Genomic DNA, 24,465 nt, shown 5'->3' on the forward strand with positions numbered 1-24,465 from the left:
ACGACTTTGCTGATGAGGTGTTGCCAATTCAAAGATAGTATTAAGAGCTGGGATTTCTGACAAAACAACATCAAAAATGTCATTTTATCAGAAATCAGAAATGGGAATGGGAAAGAAAATGAGAAAATATGCCATACTGGAGCAATGTGCTCTTTTGTTGACATGTTTTTAAATACAGCGTAAGCGGAAATTGTCTTCATTTGGTCGGACGTATTTTCGTGGACCTCGTGCTTACTAATGGCCTCGAGCGGCCCTGATGCTCTGGATTTGTGTGCGAAAGTTGTGCGTCTTGATCGTGACGTCTTATAGTGGGGTTGAAGTTAATTCTGGGCTTCAGAAAACTGCGATGCATAGCAGATGTGCATCTTAGGCAGGATCTTTGAAGACGAGGTGCTCGATTTTTCCGAATTAAGCAGACTGGATAACTTGGTAAATTTTAGTTATACGGGGAACCCCAAAAGACGAGAGAATCTCTAAAATTTTCTCTCATAAACCCGTCGAATAGCTCTCCGCTTGTAACTGCTGACTTCTATGTTCAGTAGGACGACAATAACGCGTCTGCAGCAACCCACGCACTTTTTTTTTGTTTTGTACACATTGTCCCTGTTCCCAATCAAACGAATCGAGGTAGTCCAACCAGTTAAAGTGCTCGTTTACAAATTAAACAGATAGCGAGCGATGATCGAACACGCAACAAACAAGTATCCTGCAATTTTCCACGGAACATAACATCACCTATTTGCACAACTTCTTCATCCAGAATCTGCAAAAAAAAGCGGCGCTCTGTCTATCACCACCAACTTTATTTATTGGTTAATAACCGACCGAATCCTAGAGGTTGGGCATAAATTCTCCATAACGAGTTTTTTCGTTATTTTTCTCCATTAATATATTTAATGGCTTCGCTTGCAACTCCCGCATGCGTCAGTTGCACCTGCAATGATTCATTGCTCTCTTCTAAGAGATCAAAGGAGAAACCTCGGATTGTTTCGTCCTGTTTTATTTTACATGCTTATTTTGTTTATTAAACATGACTTCATTGTGTAAACAAACAGCAACACTTTGTACTTGTAAGAAACTACCACCAAATAATTAACGATATATGGAACAATGTTACATAAATAAAGAAAGAAAAAAGAAAAGATAATAATAGATGAATATTAAATGAATAAATATAAAAGGATCCAAATAGTGTGAATAAATAATATATAACAAAACAGAGAGAAAAAATGATTTTTTTAAAAGAAATTATAAAGAGTACAAAGTGCTATTTTCTTCTCTCCAATAGCATAGACTAAAATATGTATATGGACAAGTTGTTTTTCACATCGTGACACTAAAATCCTGGTAATCCACGATTATCTCTTACGTATTTTAAATGTGATTCTCGAAAACGTGAATAACTCATGAACAATAATAAATAGAATTAAACTTCTTTGTCGTGCGCAATTTGGATAAATGATTTCAAGACAAGAGAACATTCGAACTTCTGGATAAATGAAATTTTTAAAAAATATCTTATATTTAGACTGGAGAAACAAGCAAAAATGAGAAGATGAGATGCTCTCTACCGCTAAGGACAAAAATTCAGAGAAAAGTAATCTGATGGAAGCGCTTGAATGGACAGGATTGGCTAGATTGCTTAGATTAAAAATACTGTAACGTGTCACAAATGCTGCAAATTATTCCATAAGCCACCTACAACTCGATTAACATCCGTCTCTTTAATCTGTACCGAATCCATCCTTCTAACAGTCATGAGGATAAGGATAAGGATCATTATCATTCCATATGGTTAACACTGAACCTGTAACATACCCTGATAACACCTCAGGCGACGATTTTATGATTTGACGGGATTCCATGTGGATTTGACTTCGTCTGCCGTTTCGTACACTACTTCCTTGGCGAGTTTCCGTAAGATTTCTGCACATTTATGCAAGTGTATCCTGAAAGAAAAAAACTGGAATAAAAGTTTGAGCAGAACAGTTGTGTTCAATTCGAAAACAAAATGTTTGATGTGATTGCGCCCGTTGAGCGACACTTATTTCAGCAAATTTCCAGAAAAATGTTTCAGTACATTTTTTTTACGAGCATTTATTCTCACAATAAGGCGCCCAAAGAAACGGATTCCTAGGTGTAAAGCACCAATAGAAAAAAGTTCAAGCAACGCCCACTACTCAGATTCGCAGTGAGGGAAGGAGCACATACACGCGAATCGACCTCACACTCGTTGTTGTTCCAGTAAAGTGGGTGGGCATGTCGTTCATTCTCAATAACTATAAATAATTCTGCCATAGGTCCCATAAGGAAGATGTTTTTTCACTTTACTATCCTCAACACCGTTCTTGTATTAAGCTTGTCCTCTTTTTTAAATTTTTCCAAAAAAATAATGCGGGAATTTTTGCAATGATGCGCTCTTCTGCACTTAATTTCTAGGGGATTTTTTTCTCCCCTTCTTTTTCTTTCATCAAACGGCTATGCACATGGATCTCGGATGTATGTAACTGGATAAATCCAGAAAATAGTGATCATTCACGAAAATGAAGAATCACTGTTATTCTATCAGTTAACTATTTATTTGTTCAAGAGATTATCTTGTCAAAAAGCACTTAGCGATAAGGGGATGGTGTTCATATGGTACCACTGCGTTGACAACTAAACTTTGTCCTTAGAGCGCAAAAAAAAAAACGCTGACTGTCAAAAAAATTCTGATGCGCTTGACAGACGGTTCCCACTAAAACACTTTGCTTTTTGTGTTTTCTCAGTTTTCACGTTGTTCGGAGAAATTCTCTCAGGAACTACGAAAATTCACGTTTTCCCTTACGGGTTGTTACATTTAATTCGAGAAGTTATGACGCGCAAACATTGAAAAAAGAAGCGTACTTCTCCAATTACTTCCGTGTTTTTATCTTCATTTATTTTCATTATTTTTCACGCGTTCACTTCTATTTTTTAATTTTTCATTCTTATAATTATTTCTGTACACCTCCTTCTCTACTTTTTACTAGTACTTCTTCAGTAATCTCTTTCTCCTTGTTATCTGTCTTTTAACATGAGTGCCGTATGCAGGAATGTTCTATTTTCTACAATGATTCCCGGCATTTTTCTTTCGTTCCTTCATTCCTTTACATCAACTTTGAAAGACAGACAGAGAGAGAGAGGGAGAGAAAGGGAAGAGAGAGGGAAATGAGGGAATCACTACGCTGCTGAAACTCAATGCGTACTTTTTTTACTGCGATATTTCATCGAGGTAAAGCATCAATGAGGTTTGTCCACTGCTTTTTCCATTATTATATTAAAAAGCGAAATAGGCATTCGTTTAAAGGCATCACCCCACGAATCTGGAGTGGTACGGATTTCCGGTGGAGTATTCGTATACGGGATCGTAGATTATTGAGAGAAGGGTGATTCCGTTCATTTCTTCCTAATTGTCGTAGAAAACGGCCCGGAAGATACGGCTTCGAGCGTTCCGGCGCGCTCCAATCAAACTCCTTGTAGAAAATAGTGCGCTCGAACGCTGAACGCTCGAAGCCGTATCTTCCGGGGCGTTTTTTGCGGTAATTAGGAAGAAATGGACGGAATCATCCCCTTCTCCGTAGTCTCCCATCCCGTATACGAATACTCCAACTGAAATCCGTACCACCTCAGATTCGTGGGGTGATGCCTTTGAGCAAAATCTGTTCAACTGTTCAATTCTTTCTTTCACCGATCTCAAAACCGCTGTTTAGTTGTTCTTTGATTCTCAGCCCCACAGCTTTTGGTATTATTACAAAATTATTGTACGACTTATTACATATATCATTATATAAAACTAAATATTATTATATATAATTATTACACTATTATATATTATTATACATAAATTATTATTATATTACAATTACGGGTACCCATAAGTAACCAATTATTTCAGTAGCAAAGAAAAAGAATTTACATGTATTTAATTTTATTCACAGGCACAGCAAAACTGAGTATTCAAGAAACACTGAAGGATGTTTACTATTTCCTGTACACTCAGTTAGGGATCAATTTCAATCAGTGATTTTAAAGCGTTATTATCCAACTCAACAAGGCGTCCACTTCAATCGCTATCACACGAGTCAAAATCACCGATGGGAATTTTTTTAAGCTGGCGTTGGCACTTATTAATTTTCAATACGTCTCCATACACATCACAAATTTTCCTTGTTGCAACCGTTGTATTCGCAAGCGATCGAAAATGAAAGAGCATGCGAAGTTGACGCAAATGGTCTTCACTGAGTTGATTGTTCGCTTTTTTACAACGCTGTAATAAAAACTTTTGAATTTATTAACATTCGAATTTAAAACTTGACATTTGAATTTAATTGTCACAAAAGTCAACGCCACGGTTTTTATGTTCCCATAAAAAAAACACGTCTTAATGCATTTACGGCCTGAACTACTTTAAAGCAAATACACTAAACTAATAATAATTGATTACTTAAGAGTACCCCACGATAAATTATTATATTTTGCTATTTTTTAAGAGTTAGCGTGACCGCTCGTACATATTTCATCCTAGAGATGCTTCTTTGTGTAATCATCAAGAGTCATTAGTCTGCAGATCACACGGGGGAATTCCCGACTAAATCCTAGGATGCATGACTTCGTATCGATGAGCCCAAGTGCTAAGCACTCCCCATTTCAGTTTTTCTTTAGAATGACCTACTTTTTTGAGAAGCCAATCATGAACGTCAATTCAATTCCTTAATCAGTAAACGAGCTTAGTTCTAAACGTGTACTTTGTTCCGGATGAATCTAAGTACACCGTCACATAATTTATTATTATTCTCCTATTATTACCAGTATTAGTGGTATTTATTTGACCGAAACTATACGAAGATAGTGTTTACCATGGCCATATAACATTGGTCGCATAGGATAGCGTTTACGAGGGCCCACACCTTTGATCGTATAGCGAGCGAATCCAGCGCTTTGACTGATTTCACCAAAAATAACCAAATTTAAAATTTTCGTACATATTTCACGGAGTGTAACGAGAATTACACTACGTCGTAATTTAACACACAAATAAAGCTTTCAGAGACAACCAAAGAAATATCCACAAAAATATAGAAGCATTTATGTACGATTATTTATTTATTTATCGAACGTAGATAAAGTAGACAACAAAAAGGCAGATAGAAAACATTTCAAAAACGCTTAACCAAGCAATATCGCTGGGAAATAATCCTTTGAGATTTTCTCCGAGGGAAGAATTATGTTCTTATTGCAGTTAAAGAGTGAAAATCAATCAATATACTGAATGACTTCCACGGAAATATAAATGTGGATTTTACATGTGAATAGCACGTGGATTAGATTCGCGTTCATTTCGACTCTCATTTCAACTTAGTTCACCTCAAACAAGCCTCAAAAACCGTGATGAATTCTCAAAACTTCACATGTTCGCACTTTTTGTCCTTATGTTTTCCTGGTTAATCACACCACTCGGAATTGATTTTCTCGTTAAAGGCAGCGTATCAAGCGAAACTGACGATGTTAGGGTTTCAGAGGATAAATATAGAGTTCGGAGTGTAGATTACGAATAGGATTACCGTAGCCTCGCTCAATTCCCTCTAATCATCCTAGAAAACGGCATGGAAATGGCGTTCTTTCGCTACGAATTACGTTAGAACACACTCTCTTGCACACGACCTCCTCAGCAGCTTATTCATTGAATTTACTTAAGAGTAGAAGCTGCTGAGGAGACGTCATCGATTTTCGACCGTTCCCTCGTAGATGCGGCGCGTGTTACAATTGTGGTGCGTTTTTACGTATCTCGTAGGAACAAATGTCGTTTCTCACACGGTTTTTAAGGACGTACCCTTTCGAGCTGAACTCGGCTCAATCCCTCCATCAAGCAACGGAACAACATCGTCACATTTCCCTACGCTGTTCTTACTTACTGGTATCCCAGACTCGGAAATTACATCCTCATAGAATCTGAAGAGAAAAAAAAACCCTCCCTCACTCTCTAACACAAAGCTACCATTCAACGAATGGAAAAATTCATCAAATAATACACCTACGCATTTTTTTCAATGGAAACATCAATCCTAGAAAATGAGAAAAAAAACAGTCCATGAGCAACGGGTAGGATTTCCAACATGAACAGACGAACATTCCAAGGTATTGTGAATAAAAAGACGTGACAAAGCTGCCGCTATTCGTCTAACAGAAATACTGTTCCGGGAATGTAAACCATTGATGGCTTAAAAATAGACTCCAAGTTTCAGCACTGCTCGTTTTTGACTTGAGATAGTTTCTACAGTGAATCGGATTTATTTTTTTACCTTTATTTTTATTTTTACCGAATCACTTCTACGTTTCCTACGAAGCCGATTATTTGCGTGGTGAATATATCTAAAAGGGCTTGGGTTTGCGTGTAATTTTAAGTAGTCGTTCACTGGAATAGTTGGTTGGACGAAAATTTATGAGCACTACGTAACTGAAGTGCTCCGAAAATTATGGGGCATGTGAACGTCCCATTTCAGCTTTATGGAGACCGAGTTCCGTTGCTTGATGGAGGGATTGAGCCGAGTTCACCTCGAAGGGGTACAATTTGATGCTTTTAAGTCTGTGTTCCTAAGTTTTTCGTTTTTTTAAATCCTAGAGTAGCAAGATTTGTCCATAAAGCTATAAAGAGCAGCAGGAGAAGATCCCACTATAATCTGTTAGTAACATCGTTGACACCAGAGAATTCGCTTTTGAAGAAATATTTGAAGAAATTTATGATAACAGGTGCACATACTTCTGTGCGATGCCTAATCATTGATCAATATCCATCAATATCTTTCAATATTAAAGTAATCTTTGTTTGGTTGGTTTCCACTCCATTGGAGGAATTCTGTCGTTTGATCTATTCTAAAAGAAAAAGGAGAAAGGGACTTGCTCACACGTTGTGCCGAAATCCTATACGATGTTTCCAAGCTTGTTGACTTACTTTGCAGTTACTAGTACAGTAGTTACGGTTATTCTCTCGAGAATACAAAAAACAAATCCGTTCTTTCCCCCATTTTCTGGTGAAGAATTATCGTGGCTGCTGTAGCTAGAAGCAGTTACTAGTAACTGCAGTACATGCCGAATGGTGTATGCGCCGCTCCAACAATGATGATGATAACGATGTGGTTAGGATGAGTACATCATAGTCTTGAGTACAATGTGTTCCACATATATAATGTATGATTCAACAGCAAATGTGCACTTTGTACAAATATTACCAATAAGTGTGCATGTATGGCGCAGTCGGTTAGGGGTCCGTTGTAGCCAGACTGTCGATGGTTCGAAAGTCGCCTAGTGTCAACCAAGCCCCTCATCTCCCCGGGATCGATAAAACAGACCTTTATTTGGTACCAGACTTGTCTGAGAGGAGAAAAGCTGACTTGATCATCGGCTGGGTCCCATTGTATAGGCTAACATGCGTTCCAAAACCTCAACGATTACGAATTGCGGTAAAAAGCGTTGGCGGATCCTAAGTGGATTGATATCATACTGACTTTATCCTTTATCCTTTTAATGATGATGGAGTGAGGAGAAGCAAAATCCATTGCTCCTTCCATATCTTCCATGCGCTCTCAGCTGGAGTAAAATCAATAATAGATTGAAGACTTCGTGGATTATTGAGATGCGCTTATAAACAATCAGTCCAATCCGCCATCATTTCGCTGTACGAGGAGATAGGCAGCACGACAGCAAATGTTTCAAGTTTGTCGTCGTGCGTCCATTTTACGCGCGTGCGTTGTTGATCGAGGGACTCGTTCTGCAACCGACCGTTGCATCACATCTTATCACTATCTTCATACATGTTTTTCTTTTCACCACATCTCTTCGTTCAGACTTGTCCGAAAGCGGAAAACCCGCCCAGCATCCACCATCTGTTGAAGCATAGACTTCCACGATAAGACTTCCACGTTCTCCCCTTTGTGAAATTCCCAAAAAAAAAATTCATTTCATTTTTTTTTCAAATTTTGCGTTGCATTTGTATTATCCATTTTTTATTTCTATTTTTTATGATTTATTTTTGATTTTTGTCTAATTTTTCTACCTCTTTTATTTTTTGGAGATATTCTATACCAGTAGATCCTACAACTCACGCACTATACAATAAAGTTGCTAATCTCATAGTAATTTTACATAACTTTCACAACTGCGTGACCCACAGGTGAACCATGCTTCAGACTGTTTCTACATATAAGCAGGTTACACGCAATTTTTCTATCATTTATTCAAGTACGCCATTACGTTGTAGTAAAACACATGGCCAATTTATTACTATAGCAGTTGTACTACACTTGATAGCAGGATAAGGATGCTACAGTAATCCATGGTCAAACAAAAATTTAGCAGTATATTAGAAAAAAAACGCATTGGTGATATCATAAAACACTTTCTTAACAAAGTTCCTTTTATCATTTTCTTTTCACTTAGTGGGCCATTAAAAATTAAAATAATAGAATTAAAATTAAAGAATTAAATTAAAAAGCAATACAGCTTGTTTACTGTCGACGAAATGGCATTTCTTTGATGAGATTTCGAGTAGCCATATACAAGTCCAAAACAATAAATAAAATATAATTGGGAAAAAAAGATAAGAGATTTATAAAAGATAAGATAATCATAAGTAGTTTCCCTTAAGTACTTAGAGGTGAGTTCACGATCGATCGTGTGCAAGTTCGAATCCGGCCTAGTACTCACCAAGCTGTTCATCTCTCCGGGGTCGATAAATTGGTACCAGACTCGCCTGGGAGAATAAAAACAGTTTTTTTTTGAATTGGGACATCGGCTAGCCCCCGCTGGTCATTGTATGGGCCAGTTACACGTTCGTAAACCTCAAGTGATTCTGAATTGGAGTGAACGTGGTGGCGCATCCCAAGCGGATTGATTAACGCCAGACACTTTATCCTTTATCCTTTGCCTTATTTTCAATATCGATTTTATCGATTTTATGAACGCTTCTGCACTTCTGGAGTGAAACTTCTCTGCAAAACTTTTTCTGCTCTCTCATGACAGCTCTGCCATTGAACTATTTGAAGGACTTTTTAGCGTTCTCATCCTTCATATTAAAAAAGTATATTTGTTATGTATTTCCGTTCCGTCGTTTCACTTCTGTAACAAACTTCAAACTTCAATCCATTCATCAAACTTTTTAAGGTAGATGATGATGAATTCTTTTGTGGAAGTTGTTTTGCAAATGTTCACCAAATTTTGAACTTTTCCGGCCAAAGTGATAAAAAAAAATTTGCAAAAAAAAAGCAATATTCTTCTCATCTACGCTTTCCTTCATTCGTTTCACTGAACTCCTCACTCAAACAGGAAATAAAATGTGGAGATAGGCTTCCTATCAACGAACTTGAACGCACTTGCGGGCTGCCTCAAAAGCATCTTCGCGAATCTGGGGTGGTGCGGATTTCAGGTGGGGCGTTCTTATACGGGGTCGTAGATTATGGAAAGGAGGGTGATTCCGTCCATTTCTTCTTAATTGCCGTAAAAAAAAACGGCTCGGAAGATGCGGCGCACTCCAATCGAACTCGTTGTAGAAGATAGCGCGCCAGAACGCTCGAAGCCGTATCTTCCGGGTCGTTTTTTACGGCAAATAGGAAGAAATAGACGGAATCACCCTTCTCTGCATAATCTACGACTCCGTATAGACATAACCCACCTGAAACCCTCACCACCCCAGATGCCTCTAAGGACAGCACCGGTGAAAATCTAAATAGGCACGAATGTCGTAATTTTAGAAGATTCTCATTAAGTTAGTAACGGGATCCTCGAAAAAATGCATGTGATGCCAGTTAGGCCTCGTGCCTCGCTTTAGATTGCGTGATAAGCATGCTGAGCAGTCGACACTACATACTTGTATACATATGTCATTCCTCGAAATTCCTCGCTTTCTCATTGTGGAGAAGTAGAATCTGTTTGAGGAACGATCGGTGTTACTAGGCATCGGTGGCACAGCTGCTCGAGCTTGCATATGGCCATCTAAAGTGATCCTCATGTATCGGGTTTTCCTTTGTTTCACCTGTTTCATGTGTGCTCCCGTTGTTCGTCGATATGCTCGAGCGGGCGCAGTAATACCTCCTTTTATGCTGATTTTACTCATATAAAATACAGTTAAGTGCCAATCTTTGGGCTTTGAGTATTTTCTCCTAATTTTCTCCGAAATGCGGCAGAGGCCGACTACTTCTCTGCTACACTGGTGAGCAGAAATTGCAGATTTCATGCTGTTGCTAGAGTCTCGTTCAGCATCCGTTTCTAATGGGAGCATTCGTCCAGATTGCATACAAATTGTACATTGATTGCATACAATTACAAAGGTTGCCCCCTAGGCTTCTGTTCTCTCGAGGGACTCGAGAAACATCGTATCTTTCCTTGAAGGATTTCGTTGACAGGTCTGAAAATCGGTGGTTTTGCTGCAGTGTATTTGATATCGCGTGGTATCCAGCCGCTCACAGCTCTGGGCTAGTGATTGTCGTTAAAACGCATCGTGTGTCCGGCTCAACTTACTCCACGTTTCCACGCTAATGCGACGGCGTCTCTAATCTTCGATCGCTGACGTAGAATAGAACTTGTGTGATGAAACGGGATACTCTTAGCATCAACCTTTCAATTGAGCATTCTATGACGCTGATCGCACCTTCTTCCTTCTTGCAAAACGCCCTGATTTTCAAGGCATTTGTTAAAACAGGAAGGGTGATGGTGTTGAATAGATGAGCACGGTGCCAGATGTTCTTTGTCCTCTTTACTACACCCTCGATGCTCCTGTATTACATTATTCGGTCAGTTCCAGAGAAATCTCTGCAACTGTTATTTCTTTAGAGTGGTGAACCAAACTTTCTGCAAGCAAAGAATCAGTCCTAATATTTCAAGATAAGCTGATATTGCAAAACCCTCAGCTAGTACACAGTAGCTGAGCATGCGGCCATGTTCATATCCACTCCACGAAATTTGTATATAATCTGGACGAATTTTTCCATTAGTGCAAATGTGAGCAACTATGCATTAAACGGATCCTGAATGAGATTCTGGCAACAGCATGAGATTGGCAAGTTTTGCTCATCACACTGTAGCAGAAAAAACAGTAAGTCTCTACTGCGTTTCGGAGAAAACTAGGAGAAAATACTCAAAGCCCAAAACTTGGCGCTTAACTGTATTTTATCTTGAGAAGTTCGACTTTCAATGATCCTCGGCATAGTTAGATGTCATACTGATCTTTGAAGAGCTGTACACGAGGTTGTTAAATAATTCGATTGGCTAACGTCTCGGCACAATCGCTTTTTTCAGAGCCTGAAATGGGCGATTCAGTTCACATTTTAAAGGCATCACACCACGAATCTGAGGTGGTGCAGATTTCAGGTGGAGTATTCGTATACGGGATGGGAGACTACGAAGAGGGGGTGATTCCGTCCATTTCTTCCCAATTGCCGTAATAAACGGTAGATGCGGGGCCGCACAAGGCTGGCGCGCTTCAGTCGAACTCCTTGTAGGAAATAGTGCGCCAGAACGCCTGAAACCGCATCTTCCGGGCCGTTTTTTACGGCAATTAGGAAGAAATGGACGGAATCACCCCCCTCTCCATAATCTCCCATCCCGCATATCAATACTCCACCTGAAATCCGTACCACCTCAGATTCGTGGGGTGATGCCTTTAAACGGCCAAATCTCTCCACACTTCATACCTATTTTTTCAATCATCAACTAAGCGACTACAGTTGTGGGGAGGTTTGGTTGTTTAAATTGTAAATTGAATCGCTTATTTCAGGTTCTGAAGAATGTGATTTTGCCGAAACGTTAGCCAATAAAATTATTTAACAAGCTTGTGTGTTTTATCTGACTAAAACTATGTTCACTGATAGATCGAACAAACTCACGGTTCAAACAATAATCTATCTCCCTACCTATCCATTTCCGATGCTGACTCTTGAATAAGTCCCTCTCAAACTTTTTCCATCACTTTCCACTTTCCAGTATTCACTTCTCACGTCGCACGCGGTATTTTTCTAGCCATAACGTGGCAGATCTCACTTTCTCGACGACACGCAATCGGTCATTTCTTGTTTCGATCTCGTTCATCATTTCTCGACTGGTTGTCATCATCTCACCGCAGCACCTCAACTCGCGTCTGTTATGAAAATTCCATAGGCTGTGGTTGTAAAGTGCGGTGCATGTCATAGTCGTTGAATTCATAAAATTTTTCTCAGTATCCTTCTCAATTCCGTGTTCAGTAGGACAACTGTTTCATTATGCTCCTGACCATAACCTCTTTTTCCCACGACTCGTGGAGTACAGCTCGTCGATCATGTCCAATTTTCTTTTCATTTTCGTTTTTTTCGGTTTTTCTTCTTAAGCTTGCATCTTGATAATTTCAGAGGAACATATGTCAGTCATGAACATTCAACAAATTCTCTTGTTTTGCTTCAGATGGCAACTGTTTGCTAATAGAAATTCAACGTAACGTAGAGCTCAATTAAACTACGTATCGTAGACAGCAATAACGTTGACGGAACCGGTTCTAAGAATTGATATCACCGGTAAAGGGCATTTATCCTATTTTTATCATCTAGGTGAAATATATTATTTTTCTAGTACACCTGATCTAAAGACATAAAGGATAAAGTGCACTGGGTTGATCAATTACTGTGGGAAGGTGCCTTTGCGTTCGACTTCAATTTAGAAACCGTTTGAGGTTTATGGACCCCAGTGCAGGCTTTCATTGACTTGCGAATGCTTTTATCCTCCAGACAACTCTGGTACCAATTCATCGACTCCAAATGGATGAAAGGCTTGGTTGGCACCGAGGCGGTTTCGAACCAACGATCATGCAGTCTTACCGACTGGAACCACTTACCGACTGCGCTAGATCGCCATATCAAAAGACATATCTCACGTATTTTCACCTAGTATTGGGCCGCCTACCTACACGTTCCTGCAATTTTTCGCTCCAAATCTAACATATTGATGGATTAACCACCAAAAATGCCATAGATCGCCGTGATTTTTACCTATTCCAGAAAATGTACTATCTGCATTGGATAGAACTAGCTCGACGTGAAGAGGTTGCTAGCAATGTAATTAATAACATACTGCTTAGCTGCATTCCTTTTTTCCACAAATAACCCCTTTTACCTTCTTTTTGAAAACATTAAAAGTGCCTTTCCATTTTAAAAAAATGGGATTTATGACGGAAATTTTGAAAAACTATATTGTCAAAGTACTGCTCGGCTAAAAGCGGCAAACTTCACGATCTTCTACTTCTAGGAAAGTGGGTTTCTTCTTTCCTGAATAAGCACTTCCTTAATAAAATAAACGATTACCATCTGCAAAATAACTAACGTCATTTCGCAGATGGTAATCGTTTCGCCCATCAGTCAGTCATTTGTGAATCCAGTCGTGTTTTCCGCCTCTAATTTTCGCCGTGAAAGCTTCGCTTCAGTCTAGAATTGGTACAATTGACTTTCGTGTTCGAAGAAAACACGTCTGCCAACCCAATCAGTGTGGTTGTTGTTTGTTCAGCTTGAATCCGACGCAAGTGAAAAAAGAAAAAACTGGTTGGAATTAGCAGCGAGAATTTGTCTTTGTGGTCAGTAGAAATGATTTTCGCTCTCTCTTTTCTACACGTATCTCCTTGTTGCTATTTTGGTTCTTAATTAAAAAAAAAACAATCCTTGAAAAATTAATTCAAACCGCTTTGTTTTGATAACGTCACAATCAATAAACTGTAGAAATCGATTATTTGTGGATGTAACCCCGCTTTTTTCTCTTCTAAAAGACTTCCTTTACATAAATTATTTTTCTAAGAGCTTTGTTCACCTAAATAAGTCAAATTAGAACCGGTAGAACCCGAACATCGATAGCATTCTACACACATCAATTGTGTGTGTCTTCAATGATAAAATGTCCTGTGATTTAATTCAATTAAATGACGTTAATCTAATTGAACATCTCTCACGAAATTAAGTACAACACATCCATCGATCGCATCTTTGAAAAAAAAAATCGCGTCAGCGAGAAAGTTAACTTTGTGAATTGTGAATGAAAGATTTGAACTCTCTTGACGACTCTTGACGACTCTGACTAACGACAGTTCCGGCTCATTCTTGTACTTCTTTCCATTTCATCTTGACTGCAACACATCAATAGGTGAAAAATTCCCCATTTCCGTGTTCTCTACAGTTGAATCACTCCAATATTTAGTTTCTCGCAATTTCCGTCATCCATCTCGGCACTGTATCATCAATATTCTGCTCATCATAGGGAGTCTTTCTGTCTCATAAAACATTCACTGAACCATCCACTCTAGAAATATTCTTTTAAAAAAATGCAAATATGGTGGAAATTGTCGTGGAATCTTTGTCGTGAATACGGAGAACTGAAAAAAAATGTGCAATTTTCTTTCGGAAAATTTGGAAGGAAGAATTGAAAATTGGAAGATATTGGAACTTGTCGTGAATAAAGAGAACTTTTGCAGTGAATATTTCTGAAAAAAAAACGAGTAAATGGATGATTAGACGAGAAATTTTGCATTTTAACGCCTACTGGAAATCATTAAATTGGACTAATGCTGCAACGAATCTGAAAATCCAGCCAGAATCTGAGTCGTTTTCAGCGATACCGTAAAAAAATCGGCCTCAACGTCCTCTTTAGAAGTACTATATGTATTTGTTCAGAACCCCCGCTAATTTACAGTAACCCCTGAGGGTTTTCGGTGCCACAGGGGGCTGGGGATCGTTGGCTGGCGATTTGCAACGTGTTTAACCGAGGTTAACCGGTTCTTCATTTGTGACGGCCAGCCTCCTTCGCCCAATCAACCACATCATCGAACATAATTTCGATCGATCTCACTCTTTATCACCATCATCACAATCATTTTAATGGAAATTTCCGGGAATTTCACTGCTTTTTCGATGATTTCCTAGCCCATTGAGTATATTTCCTTAATTTTATCCACGAATAGAAAATAAGGAAATAAATTTGGACAGGTATGTCAACAGTAAACACGTTGTTGACGTCGCCACGTTCTTCAATGTGATTTGTTCAGAAAAGCCTGACCATCTTTATTTTAGGGTGTTCTCAACCGCTATTTCTAGCCATACTATAAATCTTTGAATTAAAAAATCCATTTTCATTCACTTCTACCGTACTATCGCCTCTATCGTATGTATTATTTATACATATGTGTTCATTATGTGTCCTGTTTTATCATCGTAATATTTTTTTTTGTGAAGGAACAAGAATTATACAACAAATGACTCATTGAGGTTCTGCTGAAAACTCTTTTTGTTTACCTTTCTACAGCCGAAATCTCATTCGTTCACCATTGAGAAAAAAAAGAGTTCGCGCAGAAAAAGAAAAAAAAATTCCGCGATAGAAAATTGAACAGTGGTTGTTCTCTTCCGCACTTCCTCTCCGTTAACAGGATTACAAATCGCATCAAAGCATTAAGAAACTACGGTAATTTCCGCTCTTCCAATTGTTCTGCTATTTTTTTTTATTATTTGTTTTTATTTCTTTACACAGAAATACTTTGAACATCCTCTAAATATGTTTTCTAAGGGAACTTCAAGATTTTGTTGAATATTCCTTGGTTTCGCATATGAAACTGTGAAATAGAGGGAAATTCAAAATTTATTCAAAACTTTCCCTTCTTCTACTCATTAATTTCAAATAAAGTGAATTAGATCCGGAAAGAAAGAAACAGAAGTTGGAAGGAGCAGGTCTCGGTAGAATTAATACTGCCAAATTTTTAGTGCACTTCACTCCTTTAGCGCTGCTCATCTACTTACACACAAATAAATTTTAAAAAAATTAAAATTTAAAATAAAAGTTGGATAAGATTGAAAAAATAAAAGTAAAATTTTAAAATGGGTTTTTAAGTTAGTATTAGATCTAAATAATAAAATTAAAGTTCTAATCCAATACTAACCTAAAAACCCATTTTATTGTTTATTTCAACATTATTCTCGTTTCTTTTCTGGCTGTAGGTATGCGGCACTCATGGCAACATCCTTGAAAGGTTAGCCTCCATTGAAACGCTTTCAATTTTCCATGACCGAAAAAAAAATGAGCAGAGAAATTTCCCTCTAGCTACTGAATAATGCAGTTTGAAAAATCCGAAAAACTGTCTGGAAATCAGATCCCTCTTCAGCCCATTTGCAACGTTTTGCACGGAAATTTCTGTGGTCTTGAAATGCATCAAATATCCGTATGTTTTCATGCGTCTCCTACTTATGTACATAGATGTTTTGTGGGAATTTCTGCAAAAATCTACCCAGCAACGTGTCCAGAAGAGGAAATGCGTGTTATGTGCGATTGCTGCAGATATATGATACATATATAACAAAATGAATAGCTTTTGCTGCAAAAAATAGAAGAAATATTGTGTCGGTCAAAATTGACAGCTTTTTTTTAGATAAACAAAGCAATGTCGAAGCAATTTTTTTTACACTGTCAAATACATTATTAGTACTGTAGTAGTAATAGTCAAAGTTTAAGCTTGACCGGAAAAAATTAGTAAATAAAATTATAAAATAAATAACAATAATAATACAAATATAATAATGTAAATAAATAAATTACAAAAAAGAATAGTGAAAAAGAAGAAAATTGGAAAAATTTCTTATGGAAAAATTGTATCCTTGTCTCGGACAAGGTCTGCACCAACTGGTCGCCATGATTTTTAACGTCTGCATATAACGAACGAAATGAAACTATATGATAAATATTTCACATATTATTATAATTGAATATGCTTAAATAATGTAGTATTTGTAACAAAATGTAATAACATAATAATATAATATAATACATAATTGAAAATAATGAACTGAATATTATTGAAAATAAAAAAGAAAAAAGTATTGACATTTGACTGTTGGCTAAATTACATATTATATACATAGAAACGAAGAGATAAGCTTATTTTGAGATCTAAACGCTCCATATTTTTTTTATAAAGAGTAGTATTTTTATGCTTAAAATTATGTCGAATTCTGCGTAATTATTATTCAATTATTCTGTTATGCACCTAAAATTATGCTTTTCCTTCGTAAAAACGTGGAAAAAAAACATTAAATAAATGTACATAGGTTAAACTAAAGTACAGACTACAATACGAATTCTATGCGAATTTTAACGTTTGTTTGAAAAGGTTGGAAACAACAAAAAAAAGACATTTCCACCTGAGAACTTGGATGCCTGCGGCGATTCAGCGTGAAATATACAGTAACGAAGCTAAAGAACTACATATTATGCCGAATACTTATTTTTATGGAGATATCACGGATAATTGCAGTAAATCAACTGCTATTAAGCACTTTATAATCGCTTCACCACTGTAATGCCAACTATTCTTAGTAAAGGTACTTCTCCGGGTATCCTACTATTCTGAATTTTTCTGAATAGTCGGAATTTTTCTGAATTAATGATACATTCGGATTTTTTTCATTCGCTTCCAATTCCTTCAGCGAAATTGAAGGAACTAAGCAGCTAGCTGGCTGTCAACCGGTTCAACCTACCGCCTTCGCCGACAGCTTCATGCTTTCCTCCATAACTGGCTGGGTCTCATTATGGGAGGCTAAATCCTACTAGAATCGATTTTCTTCGGTCGGCTCATACTAATCCGTACCTTCATCGACGCTACGCTCTACCTTTTGTTCCACATTGTAAACAGCTCTCCTTTTTGTGGATTTGATGGGCGTAGGAGAGTGAGAGATTTGCGTATGTTGTCGCTGGAACTCCGTTAGACATAGGGTAGCGTAGAGAGCGGAGCCAATTTAATTAATAGGGTCTCCACACTCACACCCCTTCCCTCCTACCTAATTCAAATGTATCCAACGACACATTAATTCGCTTCCGCTTCGTGAACAGATGAAAAATTTCTAAATTAAGTGCCCATCAAATTCTATAGAAGCCGAATTCTGCAAAGCAACATTGCCACCAGTCTTCAATTTTTTCCTCCGTCGTTCGCGATTCCTCTAACCTCTCTGTTCCCTCCGTGTGCCTCTCTGCTATCTCACGTGTTTATTCAATGGGTCAGAAATCAATTTAACTGGACAATCCCTTGACGCATCGGTCACAGTTCGCAAACACTGGTTTCCCACATTTTTTTGAAAACGTTTCTACTCAGTTCTCAACACTAACTACTTATCATCACAAGTAAATCTTAATTTATTTTTTAGTTTTAAATTCCTAATCTTAAATTTCTGAACTTGCCTTGTCATTATTGATATTTCCTCGCTTATATGGTAGATCAAAGCTGATTTTGATCACTGTCAAGAGATCCATAGGATTCTTCACTATCCTCTCTTAGTCAGGAAGAACCCCACTCCAACATGGTGTGCTGTAAAATCCTAGAAGTACACCTAAAAATTAAAATTGTAATTGAAAAACGAACCAGTAGAGGCCAAACTTACCGATCGTGAAATTCTGATTAGAATGATTAAGGATTAGGAAGTGTTGCAAATCCTTTTCCAATAATTTTTGGGCTACTTCTTAAATCATAGCGTTTTCCATACTCGTCATCGTGGACACCTCTTCGAACCAAAACGCTGCGGCCCTTGTTGACACATGATCAATAGCCTGGAAAGTGTCAGGCTGGTGGTTCCAGAAAATGTTGAAGCGATATTCATTGAAGCTTTCTGTTAAATTCTATATATTTTTTAGTTCTATTATTCTATTATTTTATTCAAGATACTTTCACTGTTTTGAACATCAGCTCTAAACCACGGAATTTTCTTCACAAAAATTCCAAAAAAAGTTGATATCAATATTAGTTTACTCTTAGTATCTTTTATTTTTAGTATTTATTTTGAAAATTTTAATGACTAAGCATTCAACCTCTCCAAAATCGAGCCTCTACCCATTTATTGAACGATCGGCTGCTCACTACATAACACGTCGATATGGGAAGATTTTTTCCTCAACGTCTATTATAGCCACCATCCAGTTGGCCAGCCATTAAGTGGTTCAAGCGCCTACCAACCACCGACCAGATGGGCGCGTGCCCTCATTATTGATCGATCGATCTAACAGCTGATCGGTGGTACCTGGCATCGATGACGTCAAGCCATGTATACAAATGCAATCATTGCGTGCTATCATTTTGTTACATATGTTTGCTTAATTGCGTTCATCATCACGTCATCGGTTGGTTTACACTTCATCACAACACATCGTTTTTGTAAATGGCTATCGATTGATTGTGATGTGAATGATTTTGGCGGTGTCCGCTCGATACTTGTTACGTTGATAGCTGGATGCGAGTCGAGGACAATTATCGAACCAGTCCTCGCATCGCCTTCCATTTGTTGCCGCAGAGGACGGCGCCGAGTTGGTGGATTTCATCCTAGCGACCACCTCATCTCATCCGACCTCATCCTCTTCCTCCGAACACTAATTCATGCTTGTCGAATCGAATTCTACGCAGTTTATAACCAGCCTTTGTTTTTCGTTGTCATTTCTCATCGTAAACAATGGTTTTTTTTTGTGCCGAATATAGAATTTGCACGTTCCATACATTATTTAGTTTTTAGGATATTTTTTAAAAAAATTCTGCAAGCCGTTATGAACCTATTATTTTCTGCTATATCTGTGACCGCCAGAAAAAGTTAAACATATCGTCGCAACAGCGCATTTTTTTAAACAATGATTTGATACGTCGCCCTACAAATCAAATTATAGGTGCTATACGTACATGCGCGCCCCAAAACCTCAATCAACACCAATCTTTGGTGAAAAATCTCTAAATGAACTAGCAACGTTCAGCTAATTCAATCGCTTCACATTTCCTGTGGAAACGGAAGTCCTTGGATTAGAAAAAAGGCGGATTTAAAAAAAAGCGCATGTCTTCAGTGTCAAGGTCAGACAAATGTCACATGTCAAGCAAAGAGATAAAACTAGGGGAACTTTTTCAATCCTAGCCTACTTCCTCAATTTGAAATATTTCGGCAACGAAGACAAATGTATCTTCAAATTTACTATTTCTTTTTCTTTCTTTCTTTTTTCTTTTCCTGGCAGCTGAAACTTAAAAACTGTAGAAGATAAAGTGCTTGCTGTTGAATAATTCATTTAGAATACGCCCCTGCGTTCGATTTTAATTCAGAATCGTTTGAGGATTGTGTAGGTGGCTCGGACGTGTTTAGGTCAGTCTATGTATTGAGCAGGTGTTTTCATTGTCCGAAGCAACGCTGGGACCAATTTATCGACTCCGGGGAATAAAAGACTTGATTGGTCCAACGGGGTTTCCAGCCACAGATTTAAATTAAAAACTTTTTTCACTTAGAAGGCTCAAATAGAAGAAATTTGTATATTATTTTTCTTGTGCTCGTTCACCTCGTGCAACTAGATGTCCACGTTTTTCAAATTTCGCACGAGTACGAGGGATAATCCAAGGAAATTGAGTTAGACGAGGCTTTTCGTTGCTAACGAACATACATTTCAGCTATCGTCTAGAATTTCAAAAAATCTTATCCTCAACTCTTCACTGAAATGTTATTGCCGTACAGGAGTGATCACAAGGATTTCAAATCTCATTTTCCTCTGCCGTTTTGACTTTTCAGACTCACAGATTTCATCAAGATCGCCTAATAATAAAGGATCACCTGATTACCATTTATTCTGCTCATTCCACAGGATTTGATTTGACTCATACTGGTTCATTTTCCTCTATGCCCGAAAACTCAAGAAAAAAAATAATCCCCAGATTTATTTCCTACGAGAGATTTCCGTTATCATGGATGATGGATGATGGTTGTATATGAATCATAGCGTTCTATACGAATCAAAAAGGGAAGCACGGAAAAAGGCTTCCAGAGATCCTCGAACGTTGTCACAGGACCTGAGCTTAGGGTCTACGAGAGGTTCTCGAGCATAGCGCGATCATTTTTCGCGAAAGCGACTTGTGTTGCCTGGACAGAACCGCTACGGGTCCTGGATAGTAGAGACCTGGTTCCCGTTTCCCAATCCAAACAGTAAAGAGTTTCTTTTTTTCAGAAAAGTTTATCAGACGATTTGTGATAGTGATGGCCTTTTTAGCGCACAGAAATGCCGTATTTATATCATATTTCTGGACAATCGAATGCTATCCCTGGGGTCCGCCTATTCGCTTTCTCATTATCCTCATCCTTCAAGCTCACTAGTTCATTCAGTCACTCCTAAATATGTTAGTAAAATTTTGTTCTAGTAATAATATCAATTTTAATTTGAAGAATAATTATGTGACGCATGTAGATTTCGATTGAAAATGATTCATTCATGGTACTACAAAGTGTCCCACGTCCCACGATTCTCACAGTAGTTCCTAATTGTATTTCTTTCATCGCACACGTAGACAAATTTTTCGTGACCGTACGCGACTCAAAGAAAAATTCAACTGGTTTTCGTCGCCTACTGTGGAGTGTGAAAGCGAACTCCAAATCTGGGGCTGAGGTTAAGAGAGTCGTCTTGCCGTGCAGATGTCCAAAAAAAAAGAAATTTTACACGAATTTTTTTTTAAAATTCCAATTGAATTTTTAATTTTTTTAATTGAAATTTTACACGAAAAATTTTACACGAAATTTTACAGAGCTTGAAATTTCTAGTCAACTGCAGAAATTTCTACGAATATCACAAACAGAACCATCACATTTATATCACTCCGGTGCCGGATATTTAAATTGATCGAAATTTCCCGAACCATTTTCCAGGAAATTCCAGTGAAGTAGGACTTTTATCGGTTTTCCTATTGTTCCCTCCTGTGAATCAAATAGTGTTTCACGGTGTTTTTCATTCTTTATCTGTTTTTAAACGAAATTTGAGAAGAACAAACAAGCGAACAAACAAGCAAACAGATAAACAAGAACACACACTGTGTCCCGGAACCAGTTAATGTTAATCCCGTATCTATATGCATTCCCGGTGCTGCCGTAACGTAATCAATGAAGGAACATTAGAGATTGCTCAATACAGATAATACTCTTTATGCAGGATTTATTCATTTATTTTTCAGTGCTTATCAGCTTAGCCATGCGCGTTCCATAATCCTAAGTTATGGATCACAAGTAGAACGTATGTGAACACCATGAAACGTGAGAATTTCGATGATGATCGAAGTTCGAGACATCACCAAGAATTTTCACGTTTTCTCAGGGCAATAAGCTTTGTAATCCAGTTAAAATGTCTAGACGACTGTGAAGGCGTCTGTCGTTACAAGACGGGTCCCTAGGGTCCCTTTGGACTGACTGGGTTATTCCCTGTGTTTATAAAACAGCCTCGTCCAGTTTACTTCTATTCTATTTTCTATTTTTATTCCTTTAAATTTTTTTTCGCTGTGATTGATCTTCAAAATTTGGTCCTTTTCATTATAGACACGACAAAAGTAGATGACAAAATATTTCTCTGCAGATTTCGAATTGAGCATTGATCTCTACATTGGCTGTTTCAGCCACAGAGAAGTTATGAGGAAACCTCGAATCTTTCCCATTCTCATTTCGGAAAAACACAGAAGGAGGACCTTTTTCCTCGAAAAGCTTAGGTTGATTAGGGCTTGTTGTTCCACGCACTTTGCGTAACTTTCTCAACCTCTTTTTTTCTTGGAGCTCATTTATGAACCTGCTTCGGCGATTCATCTTTCATCCCAGGAATGTCCTTAATGTTTTGTAACCCGAGCGATGGCGACGATGTGATTTCATTTTTCTCATCGCCACAAAAGTTAAATTAAAATTTACAAATATCAAACCCAATTTGTCCACTTGTCTCGGTGTTCATGGAGACAAGTCCATAGCTGAAAATGAATGCAGTAGGTTCCATTCATACAGTCATTTGCGGAGGTATTCACGAATTCATAGTTCGTACTTCTTGTTTCTGGCGTTAATCGATCCGCTTGGGATGCGCCCCAACGTTCACTTCCATTCAGAATCCTTTGAGATTTACGAACGCGTGTAGGGCCCATACAATGATTTGCGGGGCTAGCCGATGTGTCAAGTCAGTGTTTTTATCCTCCCAGACAACTCTGGTACCAATTTATCGACCCCGGAGGGATGAAAGGCTTGACTGGCACTGGAGGGGTTTCGAACCATCGACCGATCGCGATGTCGCAGCGAAACCTCTTACTGACTGCGCCACACCTGCCCAAACCGAAGAATTAAAATGTCTGATCAAATCAGGTGTGTTTCCTCGAAGCCTCCTCATGTCTAGTATTTACACACAGAGGTCATTGTTATTCATGGGACCTCAGTTTAACACTGAATCCATCTTCCAATCCAGTACTTCTGGACTGCCGTTTAAAATCATGAAAAACACAAGATTATCACGTGACTTTCTTCTAAGAAGATCCTCAATAGCCCCTATTAGGAACTCGAAATTTGAGACGCGTCCTACTGCAAATCCAGAAACAGAAATTCAAATCGAAAGAAAAATCCAGAAACAGATTCATCCAGAAACACTGGGGGGAAATTCGATATATCGCTAAGCAATGGGCAAACTATAAGAAATAATAAAAAAAAAAGAAAACAGCTGCATTCAGCTCTCTGATGATGTATGTATGCGACTACATGTTAACGTATATTTCATCATTTGTTTCCCAGCATTCGTGCGTGAATCCGTCTATTATTGATTCGTTACCTCAACACATACGTAATAGTTGTGTGTTTATGTTTACAACGCGATAACGGTAGTTCTCACGCCGATGAAAACGTCGCGTCAACTCGTTTGCTCACAACGCAACGCTCGTTGTCGTATGTAGTTTGTAGTTTGCCGATGCAGTCTGGACGTAACCACGGTAAGAGCACTGATCGTTGGTATGAACAAGTTTTTTTCCTTGAAACGCATCAAAGATGCAGTTTTCTTGCAAAGTAATTGCATTAAACCAAAAAAATTTTTTATTTTATACGCAATTTTTTTCCTTTTGTTTGACTCGAAATGAATGATCCTACTGTAGCTACTAGAAGCACTATTAATGTAATCTTTTACATATTTTCATTTTTCTGATTTCCACTAGAGTTGTTCGGCAGAAAAGAATTACAGTATAACGTATGTATAACGAATTACTTACTACTATTTTGTATTTTATTATTATTTCGTAAATTATTATCATTTTTGCTTTTGTTCCAATCCAGAAAAACCATAATCCCTCCTAGAAGACGCCTCCTCAATTGTAATAACAGCAATTAACAGGGATTAAAGAAATTCCCTTAAAGCGTTATTCTTTTTCCAAGTGTTTTCCTATCCTTAAAATATGAGGATCCGCACGTACAATGTACTCAGCCTTGTCTATTGCGGTAGTACCGAACGAATATCCCTTCACTTCTCATCTGGAGATACAGTAGATTTTCCGAAGCAAGACGTTACACAGATATCATATCAAGCGCTTACGCTGCATCTCGAATATCTTCCGTTCGCACCCAGTTCACGAGTCCTTCTTCTCTTCTAAGCCTTTCCTTCGAGGAAAATAGCGCCAGCCTTCCCAGG

The 24,465-nt window shown here is 38.1% G+C and overlaps 1 protein-coding gene across 1 annotated transcript; it reads right to left on the reverse strand.

The window, feature by feature from the left end:
* Window positions 1-18,327: 18,327 nt before the first annotated feature.
* Window positions 18,328-19,325, reverse strand: RB195_004937 (uncharacterized protein; the record flags this gene model as incomplete). The annotated part of the gene is made up of 3 exons (XM_064177171.1): window positions 18,328-18,383; window positions 18,435-18,512; window positions 19,259-19,325. 3 exons carry the CDS (start codon window positions 19,323-19,325, stop codon window positions 18,328-18,330), a joined length of 201 nt encoding a protein of 66 aa, XP_064034296.1.
* Window positions 19,326-24,465: the final 5,140 nt, after the last annotated feature.

Source organism: Necator americanus, chromosome I (assembly GCF_031761385.1).
Source record: "Necator americanus strain Aroian chromosome I, whole genome shotgun sequence".
In the NCBI taxonomy this organism is placed as follows: domain Eukaryota; kingdom Metazoa; phylum Nematoda; class Chromadorea; order Rhabditida; family Ancylostomatidae; genus Necator; species Necator americanus.